Source organism: Typopeltis vanoorti, chromosome 4, assembly GCF_054136105.1.
Source record: "Typopeltis vanoorti isolate ZY-2024b chromosome 4, IOZ_Tvanoo_1.0, whole genome shotgun sequence".
Lineage (NCBI taxonomy): Eukaryota > Metazoa > Arthropoda > Arachnida > Uropygi > Thelyphonidae > Typopeltis > Typopeltis vanoorti.
The window spans coordinates 103,500,274-103,514,863 of NC_143552.1; the positions used below are offsets into that span (position 1 = coordinate 103,500,274).

Here is a 14,590-nt window from a genome sequence, read left to right on the forward strand (position 1 = left end):
CCCACAACTAAGAAAAGTTATATAATAGTATACTAAATACTATACTTAGGTTTGTTGTCATTTCTGTCTGATTTACAACAGTAATTAGTATATGCAATAAAATATCAAGAGAGTCATTTTATAAGCATAAATATGCACACACACACACAAAACATTTATAAATCAATGAATTTATTATGCTTGTTGTATAGTCATTTATAATTGAAATTAATGGTAACAACGATAAGAAAGGAAAAAGCTAAGCTATTTATCATAATAACCAGATTCGGCACTCTGGCTCTGATTTATTTGATGTAAATGTAAGCTTAACCAGAAATTACATATATAAATACAAGCCATTAGTTATTAAAAAATATATACCATATTTGCCAGTGCATAAGACGCACTTTTTTCCTTCGAAAATAGGTCTGAAAAACAGGGTATGTCTTATACGCCGATATTCAGTTTTTTTATTACTTTTATTTCTGGAAATTTTCTCTGTTCCGAGTTAAGCGATTTCTTTTTTGCTTCCTTGCGGTGTGTGAGAACATTCCAGTTACACAGAGCTCAGTGGATGCCCATGCACTGTCATAGACAATCACAGTTGTGTTCCTGTTTGTTTAAACTTTCCAATTGTTGTCGCAATTGTTGTGAACAGTGATAAATTTCTGTCGTTAAATTTTCTCTAAATTTCTTGGCAAATTATAGCTGAAAAACGTCAGCATTGCTACAATATTGCATACAAGCTATATGTGATTGTGTATGCTAAAGAAAATGGAAACAGCACTGTAGAGAGGCATTTCGTACTACCCCCCCCCCCCAACTGAGAAAATTATAAGAACTTGACGGAATCAGGAAGAGGATCTAAAAAAAGCAACTCACAATAAACATAATCTACGAAGTGGAACTACAAAATGGCCAGAATTTGAGACAGAACTGAATACTTGGATTTTAGACCACAGAAAAGCGGGACTTTCAGTGTCTACAAATTGAATTTCATCGATTCGTCATTAACGCAAGGAAACAAGAAAATTTTGAACTTGTGCAAATAGGAAACATGGACAAGGTTCCGCTGACTTTTGATGTGCCCTCAAACAAAACTGTAGATTCCAAGGGCACAAAAAAGTGTTACTGTTAAAACTTCTGGGCACGAAAAACTCATAACTCGGTTGTTTTATCCTGCTGTGCTGATGGGATAAAATTGCCACCACTATTGATTTTTAAAAGGAAGATGCTACCCAAAGAAAAAACTGTTTAAAGGAGCTGTTTGTACATGTTCATGCAAAAGGCTGGATGGATGGAGGAGGAATAAAGTTATGGATAGATAAAATTTGGTCTAGGCACCCTGTAAGACTGTTGAAGAAGCCTGCCCTGTTAGTATGGAATCAGTTTCGTTCTCACAGAACAGAAGATGTTAAAAACTCAGCTGTAATTCCAGGAGGTCTAACTAGTCAGCTTCAACTTTTGGATGTCTGTATTAATAAACCATTTAAGGGATTTATGTAGGAGAAGTAGAACAGCTGGATGCAGTCTTCAGATTTTGAGGTCATGCCATCAGGAAGAGGGAAGATGCCTAGCATTTCGCAAGTTTGTGATTCTAGTGGTAAGACTTAAAAGACTACAAAGGTAAGCTAAATTCCTTAATACGAGACCGTACTACTTACCTCCCCATTGAATATAATCCTACCAGCTCTCAGATTAGAACTATCCACAGACCCCTTAAGAAAGTCACTTCTTGGCCTGTGGAAGTCACCAACAAGCTTAAACCTTAACTCTAGACCCCCCCCCCCGATTATATGGACTCCCAAAAATACATAAACAAAATGTGCCATTACGTCCCATAGTGGATGGCATTGATTCCCCCACATATAAATTAGCCAAACATTTAGCCAAAATGCTCACACACTACACTGGCAACACACCATCACACATAAAAAAACTCGGCCCACTTTAAAGCCAGTATAGAAAACCTCACACTCCAACACACTGACATAATGGTCAGTTTTGACGTCTCCTCCCTATTCACTAATGTCCCACTCAAAGAAACCCTTGAGCTCATCCAAGCCAAGTTTACTCCCGATATCTCAGCCCTATTTCAGTTCACAATGAACTCAGGCTATTTCGTTTGGCAAGGAAAGTTCTACAAACAGATAGAGGGGACAGCCATGGGTTCACCACTTTCCCCACCCTTGGCCAATTTCTTTATGGAGACATTTGAAGAAAAAGCCTTAAACTCCGCCCCACAAAAACCCACTATTTGGCTTCGTTATGTGGATGATGTGTTTGCTATTTGGCCACATGGCTCAGACTCACTCCACTCCTTCCTAACACACTTAAACAACCAACATCCCAGAGTCCAGTTCACCTTAGAAAAAGAGGAAAACAACACCCTCCCCTTCCTAGACACTTTAATCACCCGCCAGCTTGATGGATCTTTGGTTTTCTCTGTTTACAGAAAACCCACCCACACTGGCAGATACATTCACCAGCAATCCCACCACCCCCCCTCACAACAATATGGGGTGATAAAAACACTATATAACAGGGCAAAATTAATCTGCTCAGATGACAAGGCCCCGACTATGGAACTAAACCACATCCTCAACACTTTCTTAGCCAATGGCTATAACCCCAAAAAAATCCAAAAAATACTAAAACCTGAAAACCACAACCCCCTCCCCCCCTCAACAATAAAGACTACACCAAGTCTATCACTATCCCCTACATCCAGGGCACCTCTGAAAAAATAACTAATATCCTCAAGAAATATGACCTTACTTCCTGTTACAGACCATATAAAAAGTTGGCATCCCTTATCCGCTCTACCAAAGACCAACCACTTCCCCTAGACCTACCTGGTGTATACCAGGTCCCTTGCAGCTGCAAATTGTCCTACTTTGGCCAAACAGGCAGAACAACAAATATCAGGATTTCAGAACACCAAGACTACATCCGGTTTCACCAGTACAGCCGCTCTGGGCTGGCAGACCATGCCTTAGATACCCACCATAAAATTCGTTGGAAGAAGACAAAAATAATCCATCGCAGCAAGTTTAAATACGAAAGATTATTCAAAGAATCTTCAGCAGCTCTAAAAAACGTTCCTAACCTCAACAAATTTGGGTGCATGAAACTGCCCCAAATTTGGGAGACTTTCATTATGAGAACTTCAGCCCAACGGCCAAGACTACCAAATTAGCCCGCAAGAGGGCAGCATTAGGACTTTAGGAACAAAATTAGTGTCTTAATTTCTTCCTCATTTGCTTTGTTAGTTCCTGTAGTGCACATACCATATCTTTATGTTCCTGAAGATGACAATGTGACATTGTCGAAATATAGAAGTGATTCATTAAAGTTATCTTTAATTAATTTACTTTATATGCGTTGTTAATTCCGTAAATTAATTACCAGCAAGTTTGTGAGTGGGTCAAAGCTTCATGGGATGCTCCAAAAAATGAGACAGTTGTTAAATCATTTAAGAAGTGTACCATCCAGTAATGCACTGGATGGTACACAGGACAATTTGTTGTATGAGGACTCAGATTCTGATTTAGAAGAGGTTTCAAGTCTCTTCATTTAGCTCTGGAGATGAATTTCTGAGTTTTGATGAAGAAGGTTAAAAGATAGGACTCTTTCCTAGTTAGATTAGGTATTTGTTGAAAGTAGACCTACTTTTTACTTTATATTTGAAATACTGTACTGTAAATTGATTATAATATTCAGTGATAAAGTTTTTTTTCCTAAAAAAATGTGTACAAAAAACGGGGTTTGTCTTATACATCGGCAAACATGGTATATATAAGAAATAATGATTCATTAATTTATAAGTAGACAAATGATGTTTGGCACCTGAAACCTTTTGAAATTGATTCAGCGATTATGAAATTATATATCTTTAGAATGGGTGGCATTTGGTACCACTGGTAAGGCTTATACATTGGCTATTCATAACAGTATTTATTAAGGAAATTACAACGTATACTAATATATTAATTTAATTTAACACTAATATTTCAGCAAAATCAAACATCCATAATCAGATAACAAAATATAGTAAGACGTAAACGCAGGCACTATGGCAAAGTCCCAGCAGAAGGAGGGCAAAATGATTCTTTTGCATAAAGGAGGATCTAAGCAGTGGTAGCAAATTTTAGACCAATCAGTATCTCAATATGATACTCTATGAGAGGGCAGCATGACTTTGTGATGGGTAGGTCAAACATTATTAATCTATTAACTTTTTATCATAGGGTAACAGCTGCATTGGATAAAGGGAATGGCTACATGATAACAGTGCTGGATTTTGCAAAGGTTTTTGCCAGGATACCACATGGAACTCTATTACACAAATTGCAACAAATGGAAACATACCAAGAAATTATTTTCTTGGTATGTTTAATTTATAGTATAACCAAGTGGAAAAACTTCCAACAACAACCATCCCTGTTATCTATATCACCAATTTCATATCCATCTCCATTTGTTGCAGTTTGTGTAATAGAGTTCCATGTGGTATCCTGTCAAAAACCTTTGCAAAATCCAGCAGCATTATCATGTAGCCATTCCCTTTATCCAATGCAGCTGTCACCCTATGATAAAAAGTTAACAGATTAATAATGTATGACCTACCCATCACAAAGCCATGCTGCCCTTTGGTTTAATCCTTTATCCAAGTGTAAGCAAACAAGTTTGCACCTGAAAATAGTTCAGGCTCAAACTTGTTTGCTTATTGGCTACATTTAAATTGTTTCTTGGTTTCCTAATGGTATGATAATGTTAGGAAATTAACATTACGATACTGTATGACCCTCAGAGAAGTAAAAAAGAAAGCATTTGTAACATTTGTTTTCAATTCCACTCATGCCTCATAACAATACAAATGTTATATGTTTGCACTGAAGATGTCATAAAATGTTTTCATATGAAATTTATTTTTCCTTAAATTTAATTTATTTTTGCTTACACATGGATGAAGGATTAAATTAAATATATAATTTATAGCCAAGTGGAAAAAAACTTCCAACGTCTTTCTCTAATCCAGAGTAATTTACTAATAAGGTGTGACACCTTTTGGCAACTGGCATATGGAATATGACTTCTGCATTGCTTCAACCTTGGTATCACCTCTGGGTCTGGCTCCCACTGAAGAGACCTCAAAGGTCGAAACCGGTCTGGGTAGTGACCCTTCCCATAATGCATAGCATTATACATATCTGCAAGATGTGCTTTGCATTATGGGATACTAAGGAAAGTGATCAGAACTCAGTCCACCTTTGCCACCAGTTGCCCAAGTCCTGGATAAAGAATTAAAATTAACATGGATAAAGGATTAAATTAAATATATAAGATATAGTCTAACCAAGTGGGGAAAAAACTTCCAGCATCTTTCTCTAATCCAGAGTAATTTACTAATAAGGTGTGATACCTTTTGGCAACTGGCATATGGAAATATGACTTCTGCATTGCTTCAACCTTGGTATCACCTCTGGGTCTGGCTCCCAGTGAAGAGATCTCAAAGGTCGAAACTGGTCTGGGTAATGACCCTTCCCATAATGCATAGCATTATACATGTCTGCAAGATGTGCTTTGCATTATGGGATACTAAGGAAAGTGATCAGAACTCAGTCCACCTTTGCCACGAGTTGTCCCAGTCCTGAAGATACTTCAGGCGCAAGCTTTGTTTGCTTACACTTGGATAAAGGATTAAACTAAATATATAATTTATAGTCTAACAAAGTGGGAAAAAACTTCCAACAGATGAAAATAATCCATCTTTTCTCCCTCCTGTTAAAAATTATTAAGCAAATTTTATTTCTAAAAGCAGTAAAGAGAAAGAAAATAAAATCAATTCTGAAAAATGGACAAAAGCCAAAGTTTAGCAGAAAAACAAAGTATCTGTTCTATTTGGTGCTATTAGCAGTTATTTTGAATATTACTGAACTATCGCTTTTTTTTTTTTTTTTTTTTTTTTTTTTTTTTTTTTTTTTTTGAGAAGGTATTCAGCAGGATACTGATAAATTTCAAGTATTAAATCTAATTAAAGAAAGAACTGGGCTCTAACAATAGTGTAAACAGCCAATTGCACACTGCTAAAAAAAAAAAAAAAAAAAAGCGATAGTTCAGTAATATTCAAAATAACTGCTAATAGCACCAAATAGAACAGATACTTTGTTTTTCTGCTAAACTTTGGCTTTTGTCCATTTTTCAGGTTTGATTTCATTTTCTTTCCCTTTAATGCTTTTAGAAATAAAATTTGCTTAATCCTTTTAATAGGAGGGAGAAAAGATGGATTATTTTCATCTTTTGGAAGTTTTTTTCCACTTTGTTAGACTATAAATTATATATTTAGTTTAATCCTTTATCAGGATACTTGATAAATTTCACATATTAAATCTAATTAAAGAAAGAACTGGGCACTCTAACAATAGTGTAAACAGCCAAGAAAAAATTTTTTCAAATTTAACAATACAAAAGGTTGTATTGTTCAATTTGAAAACAGTTTTTGTACAATAGAAGTTTTTAAGCAGCAATACTTAGAGACTGACCTTGGTGAAGAGAGAACCAGTAAAATTTGCAGAATAGGCAATAGGGTCATACAGTCAGTTGTATGAAAAAAAGAAACAGAATTCCCACCAAATTACGTTAGCTCAATTCTTTGTTAAGAAGCAGAATAATAAATTTATATTCTGAATATGTTTTATTGTCTTTCAGCTTCATGGTTTTCCTCTAACTAGGCCCTGAGACATACCCTAATTCTTTTATAAACAAAATTAAGGGTCAAGAAAGAAATCTGAGGAACGAATTATACATTTTCCCATAGGTTATTATATTCGATTAGTGTGTTTTCGATTAATGCGCCTGTTTTAAAGAATGCATTAGGCACACTAATCGAGGGATTGCTGTATTATTATTAATTATATAGGTACTCTATGAAGTCAAAAGACTCATCATGGGAGACACACACTATCTATTAACACAATGCCTATCGTACATCTCCTTAAACTTATTCACTGTTGGGGTGTTCACAACCACCTCTGGCAATCCATTCCACTCATTCTCCACTCCCCAAGTAAAGAACCTAGTCCACACACCCTTGTTAATCACGCTCTCAGACACCTTCCAAGTAGGATCCCTTGTTTACCCCCTACTCCTCATGTACCGAAAATTTTCTTTTATGTCAATCTTATAGAATCCCTTTAGTAACTTAAGTTTCTATCATATCTCCTCTCCTCTGCCTGTCTGCTAAACTCTGCAATACACACATTTTCAATCTATTTTCATAGGGAAACATTCCACAGATCTGTCACAAGCTTATCTCTGAATGCTCTCTACCACATCCAGTCCACTAGAACCTGTGACCAAATCTGTGCACAGTAGTCAACATGTGGCCAAATCATAGCCTTATAAATAGGGATAATAATTTTTCTATCTTTACTTGTCAATGTGTTCTTCAACATCCAAGTAATACTCTGAGCTATTCTGCCAACTCTTGCAATACATACTTGGAATTTCAAATCTCTCTATCCACTATCACTCCCAGATCTCTAGCTTCATCAATTTCCTGTAATCTAGTACCATCAATATGATATGAAGTATGTAACCTTGTTTACCTTGTATAAAGTTTCATCCTGAAGTTCACAACCATACATTTTACAACATTAAACTGACATTCTCTTCCCATAATGTCAATTTATTTAAATCCATCTTGCAAGATAGCTACATCACCTTTATCAAACATTGCCCTCCCCAGTTTTGCATCATAGTCAAACAACTGAATAACTCCCCTGAAATCTTCCACTATATCACTAATATGATAAAAAGTAGTGATCCTAGCACAAAGCCCTGGTCACCCTCATTTGCCTTGATCCCATCCACCACACACACACCATCTTCTGATGTCTATCAGTCGCCAGATCTATCCATGCCACCAAGCTCATATCCATTCCCATTTGCTCCAACTTATGTAATAATTTTCCATGGGGGTATTCTATCAAATGACTTTTAAAGTCTAGAAGTATAATAGTGTGGCCATTTCCTTTATCCAATTCCATAGTTACCTTATTATAAAATGTGAATAAATGACTGAGGAAGCACCAACATTTAAAAAAACGTGTCCTATACAGTATGATGTTCCTATTCACCTATTTCTGAATTTTACTTTTAATCAACTTTTCCAATACTTTAAGCACTGCTACAGAGATACTAATTGGTCTGTAAATGCAGAAACATCAAGTAATATTTTCAAGCAAAACTTTAAATGACCGTACAAAGTCGAAGTATCATTTATTATTTTTATTTATTTATTTGCAGCACTCATTTCGAAGTCTCAATGTGACTGGAATGGTGAGCCAACTTACGAAATGGAATTATCTTACCCTCTTTCTACTCCCTTTGAACCTTACCAGAGCTGAGACTTAGAATAAACAACTTCATCAGAAGCAATGCTAATTCACTTGAATTGGCACTGCCTTACAGCTTGAATTCTCATAGCATGAGAATGCAAGCTGTGATATGATGGTACATTATATCACAGCTGTATCATATCTATAACACATATATTATGATGTTATGTCAGCATGAGAATGCAAGCATTCTCATAGCTGACATACCATCCAGGCCCACTGCAATATTCACATTGATATTTTTCAATATACTGAGTACCTCCAGTTCATCTACCTCAATTCTCACATCAGTCTCTGTCATCGCATCAACTGCAAAGCCACCTGGCTGATATACCCTTGCAAAGTGATCACTCAGCAACTGAGTAAAGTTATCTTTCCATAATCATTCTTTCTCTTACTTGCTATGTAGCAAAAAATGCTTTTGAATTTACTTTGGTCTGCTTACGTAATTTTCTCTCAGAACTGATTTAGCTTTCCTTACCCTACTTGTTACCCTTCTTGTCTATTACTCAGAAGCATGCTGATTATCATTTTGTTTATATTCCTTCCAATGCTTTTTTTTTTTTTTTTTTGCAGCTCCTGTTTTATATTGCTACTTATCCACTTAATCCCTACTTGGTTTATCCTCCTGACACTGAGTATGCAGTCAGATACTGCCTTGTTCAAAGAATCTCTAACTGCTTCTGATGCACAAATGACTCAATCCTGTAGCTTCTTATGCAATGGCACTGCTCCAAGATTGTTTGCTAGGCCCACTATTTCTTTACTTAATTTATAAAGGTTTCATTTCTTTCAAAACTTCCAAAATTGTACACAAACCTTTTTAATATTTTTTTCCATATGCCATTGATACATTGAGAGGTCACTTCATCCAAAGCCACAGCAATATTTTTAATAATATGATAAATATTGAATGCTTTTCAGAATTGCATAAGAGTCTGATCATTTCTTTCAGTGGCTTGTGAAAAAGTAGATAAGCTTTAAACACTGCAAGAACTCTCTGATCCATCGGTTGGATCAATAAAGTAGTGTTTGGAGGGAGAAACATGACCTTGAACATCACAGATATAAGATGGATGACTTGGAGTATTATCTAGAATTAATAAAAATTTAAATTCTACATTTTCTTTCACACAATAGTTTACCATTTCACTCGCATAACAGTTGATTAAGGCATCTGCAAACATTTTTGAGTCATCCACGACTTCTTATTGCTCTGATAATGAACTGGAAGAGTATGCTTCCTAATGTTTTTGAAGGCTCGTGGATTCTCACTGTGCCATATCACAAATGGTTTCAGTTAATATCCAGCCATATTACCCCACTAACAGAATCATAATATGGTCTTTAAAAGCTTAGAGACAGGCACAGATTTTAGCTTTTTGTGGATGAATGTCCGACACAAGGAGGTCTCATCCATATTAAATATTTGCTAGGGAAAATAACTTTCCTTCGTAATAAATTTATCCAATTTCTCCACAAATTCCTTGGCACTTGCAGATTCACCATACATTTTTACATTATGCAGCACAAAATGCTGCTTAAATCTCATGAAACAACCAGAAGAAGTGTTGAAGTTGTAGTCATAATCGGGTCCTGCTTTCTCCTTCAACATGCTGAAGAGACTTAGTTAGCAGATTCTTTCACAGCCTCTACAATTTGATCCTTATTTTTCGAAATGGTCATCACTGTATAATGAGACCATCCGAATGTGCAATCACACTGATGGGCTTACCAGCTTCATGTTGCTTTTAACTTTCAAGATCAATTACTTGCCTCTTTTTCTGTAATTCTTCACCAGGTTTTTTGTTTAGGCATGTAGGGGCCATGTCGCACAAAATATCACAAAATATTTAATGATAAATTTACAAATAGCCTATTTCTCAAACACAAAATCAAGAGGGATTACTGAAGATCGTGCCGACTACAGAGGGAAAGTGCTGCTAAATTGCTATTGCCACTGCGCACGATACGTTGTTGCTAAATAGAAACCTTTTTACTTTACATTCACTTGTCTTGTTTGAAAGTATAGTTGAAAATGTTATTTTTTCCTTATGGGGATCACGGACGTAAGTGGAGGGATAACTGTAATATTAACCTGATATCAAAACTGGAAATGTTAATCTCCAGTTTTGATATCACATGCAGTTGAGATTAACATAAGGCATTAGTTAGGCCAATGCTTTATATAGAAGTAGTACCACAACCTCCTTAATCCCTAAGTGTCAATGTACTTTTTACCATAGCAGCAATATTAAGTGCAGTCTTTGCAACACTTGCAATGTGCCCTCAGATTTTTTTCTATTATTTTTATGGTGCAAAGACATCAAAGGTCATACTGTGTCAAGACACAGGTCTCAGCAGTACATATGGTAACTGGTTAGTAGGACAATCAAACATCCATGCCCTTGGTGGTATTTGAACCCGTAGCTGAAGAGCAGATATGCTAATCATTCGGTCAACCAGAGTGGCATGTCCTCGGAACTTTAGTTCACTGTCTATCATCACCCCAAGATCCCGAATCTCATCCACTTCCTGAAGTAGAGCTCCACTAATATAGTATGTAATCTTATATCTCTGCACACAAAGAGTGTAACACCTTGCATTTATTAATATAACTCTAGCTTTATACTATGAATTTTTTTTAGTGTGGCTCATACCTAAAATAAGTTTGTTTTGTTATAGTTTTTGCATGTCGATGCTAAACTCTAGCGTGTCAAAATCCTGCAAAAACTCCCTAATGCCAGCTCTTACTGCCAATATCTTTATAGAAACTCTCAGGAATGATCTCTACTTCTCTTACTATATGAGAATTAAGAAAAAAGCAATTCAATATGCTCCTCCCATCAATTTTTAACTGTCAGCCATACTGCTTCTTTTCCTCCTATTTGCCATGTTATCTAACCTACATTCTATCAACTGCAGCTCTAAATCAATGTTCAACAATCATCAGGCTATCATAATTATTCTTTTTTGGATTTACTCCACCATTCTCTGCCACCCCCCCCCCCCCAAAAAAGCAACAGATCACCAAATCTAGACATAGTCTAGTTTTGGTCTCAGCAATGCTTAGTAGTACACGTACACTTTCTTCTTACAGCTGCCATCTTCATCACTGCAGAAATAGTCCTCAGCACTATCAAAAATGGTTTTAATATTACTTATTTTAAATATTAATTTCTAGCATGCTGCAACTGATTTTAATTGGTATTACGATTGTTGTTTGTATCTTGTATTTGTTCTTTGATTTGCTTGTTGTTTCTACATACTGATGACGATCTGTTATATTCAGTATGAAATATTTGTACTTTTATTGAAGCTTATTACTGTGGTTATCTTGTAATTTTGTTGTTTTATAGGCATCATTGACATACATTTGTATGTTAATGATGCCAAGACAGGCTTAACTGGAGATAGGCAGCTGATGATGAAAAGCTGGGAAACACTATGATGTGTGGTCTTGCAGACTATGTCAATGGGCAAGTAAGTAGCACTATCAGTTTAATGTTGCAAAGTGTATGGTCTTGAACTTAGATAAGTAAGGTTGGGAAGCAGAATAGACAGTTAATGAGAAAATTTTGAAGTGGAAGAGATGAGATATATATGGGAGTGATAGTGGACAAAGACTTGAAGTTTAGGTATAGTCTAAATTGTAAGAACACTGCTGAAATTGTAAGAACATCACAATTGATAATATCAATAATAAGAAGGACCTTCACATACAGAAGCAAAAATGTTATGGTTCTCTTGTATAAGGCCTTAATTGGGCTGCATACAGACTAATATGTAGAAATTTGGTCACCTGGTTAAGAAGGTTCACTAAATTGGTGTTGGGTAGTGGAATATGTGATACAAGAATAGATTAAAGGAATGCAACTTGTAAAACATTATGAATTGAAGAGGAAATATGATTGAGATGTATAAGTTGGTGAGGAATTGTTACCAGATTTACATTTATTCACTCACCACATTTTCACAGAGTAGAGGGAGGCAAGGGTAGAATAAGAAGCCATTCCTAGAAGTTATATAAAGAGGGTGAAGATTCTGTATGTGAAGGTCCTTCTTATTATTGATATTATCAATTGTGATGTTCTTACAATTTCAGCAGTGTTCTTACAATTTAGACTATACCTAAACTTCAAGTCTTTGTCCACTATCACTCCCATATATATCTCATCTCTTCCACTTCAAAATTTTCTCATTAACTGTCTATTCTGCTTCCCAACCTTACTTATCTAAGTTCAAGACCATACACTTTGCAACATTAAACTGATAGTGCTACTTACTTGCCCATTGACATAGTCTACAAGACCACACATCATAGTGTTTCCCAGCTTTTCATCATCAGCTGCCTATCTCCAGTTAAGCCTGTCTTGGCATCATTAACATACAAATGTATGTCAATGATGCCTATAAAACAACAAAATTACAAGATAACCACAGTAATAAGCTTTAATAAAAGTACAAATATTTCATACTGAATATAACAGATCGTCATCAGTGTGTAGAAACAACAAGCAAATCAAAGAACAAATACAAGATACAAACAACAATCGTAATACCAATTAAAATCAGTTGCAGCATGCTAGAAATTAATATTTAAAATAAGTAATATTAAAACCATTTTTGACAGTGCTGAGGACTATTTCTGCAGATACAAGAATAGATTAAAGGAATGCAACTTGTAAAACATTATGAATTGAAGAGGAAATATGATTGAGATGTATAAGTTGGTGAGGAATTGTTACCAGATTTACATTTATTCACTCACCACATTTTCACAGAGTAGAGGGAGGCAAGGGTAGAATAAGAAGCCATTCCTAGAAGTTATATAAAGAGGGTGTAAGCAAGGTAGCGAGGAGCATGTTCTTTGCATGAAAAGTGGTGTGAGCAGAATGCACTGCTTGAAACTGTGGTGAATGAAGAAACCATTAATATAGATTTAAGGAATAGTTTGATGTTTTTTTTTTTTTTTTTTGCATGAGAGTGTAGACTTCCTGCAATAAATCTTTTAGTTCAATGGAAGTCTGATGCTAATAAATTATTATATATTCACGAACAAATTTATCTTCCGGGATTAAAAGTCATACTGATTGACATGCCAATTTTTCATGACATCATAATAACGACAACGCCTTTCGTCAGCATTATAATTATTATAGGAATACGTAGCTAATAAGCGCAGGGTGCACTATTTCGAGCTGAGTTTAACCAAATACAGCAGTGATACTAACTTTTATTGTGCCTTTAGTAAATGCTTCTTGTCAGTGTACTCAATCTGAAAAAAAAAAAAAATTAACTATAACAAATCTTTCAAATCAATAATGTAGTGTAATAAATTACAAGTATTCCTCGTTAAGCGAAAAGTAACTTGTCCCCATGGAAGTCCTATGATAACAATTATTATAGCGCTACTGTGTATATAGTAGCTGAGTTCCCAATTGGGAATTTATAATTCCACCAAACCTCCCTTTACCACACATTACTTTTCAACTATTATGAAAAACAAACCTTAGAGAGATCCAGTCGATTTTCCCATGCTTTAAAAACCAGTTTTCCAGATCCCTCTACTTGCTCATTTAAACATTCTACACGATCTAAGTCAATTTTTGTGTACAGACTGTAGTGAATGCCAAGTTCTGCAGGATTTTCTCCTTCTGATTTACCACAACAATGCTTATGACCAGCCATAAATAAAATATTAATCTGGGCTTGCTGCTTGTTCACTGAGATAAGCTTATGCTACCAGACGGCACACTACAATTTGAAAGCTTTTGGCAAAACAGCACCATCTATGAGAAACTAAGCGCATAATTGTAAGTACAGTATTCTAATTTATTACGAAAAACATTATTGTATTAAAGTTAGTATCGAAAGCTTGTTAATGTGTGGGGAGAAGGGGGGGTTAAAACAATTATTATTATCATTCACATAATTGATACACAGTCAAAACAAGATATCATTTAAACCAGTGCTTTAAATGATATCTTGTTTTGATATGGATGTAAAGTCCCCTTTGGAAAATTAAAATATTTCACGGCCACAGTCCAAAAAAAAAAAAAAAAATCGTAATACACACATATATCATTATATTTATATTGAATACAATTTATATTCAAGATTTTGCGTTTGTAAGTGTTTCTTATCAATACTTTTGAAATAAAACTTATATGAATAAGCATATATTTACTAATATTCATTACGCGCCG

At 35.3% G+C, this 14,590-nt stretch overlaps 1 protein-coding gene across 1 annotated transcript in view; it reads right to left on the reverse strand.

Annotated features, from left to right (window-relative positions):
• The window catches only part of LOC150107565 (PITH domain-containing protein CG6153), a 109,173-nt gene extending 95,046 nt beyond the window's left edge, over positions 1-14,127 (reverse strand). The window contains exon 1 of the mRNA XM_090391388.1: positions 13,893-14,127. Coding sequence (XP_090247514.1) covers positions 13,893-14,072 — 180 coding nt within the window. The 5' untranslated portion in view covers positions 14,073-14,127. The remainder of the gene's footprint in view (positions 1-13,892) is intronic.
• Between the last annotated feature and the right edge of the window lie 463 nt (positions 14,128-14,590).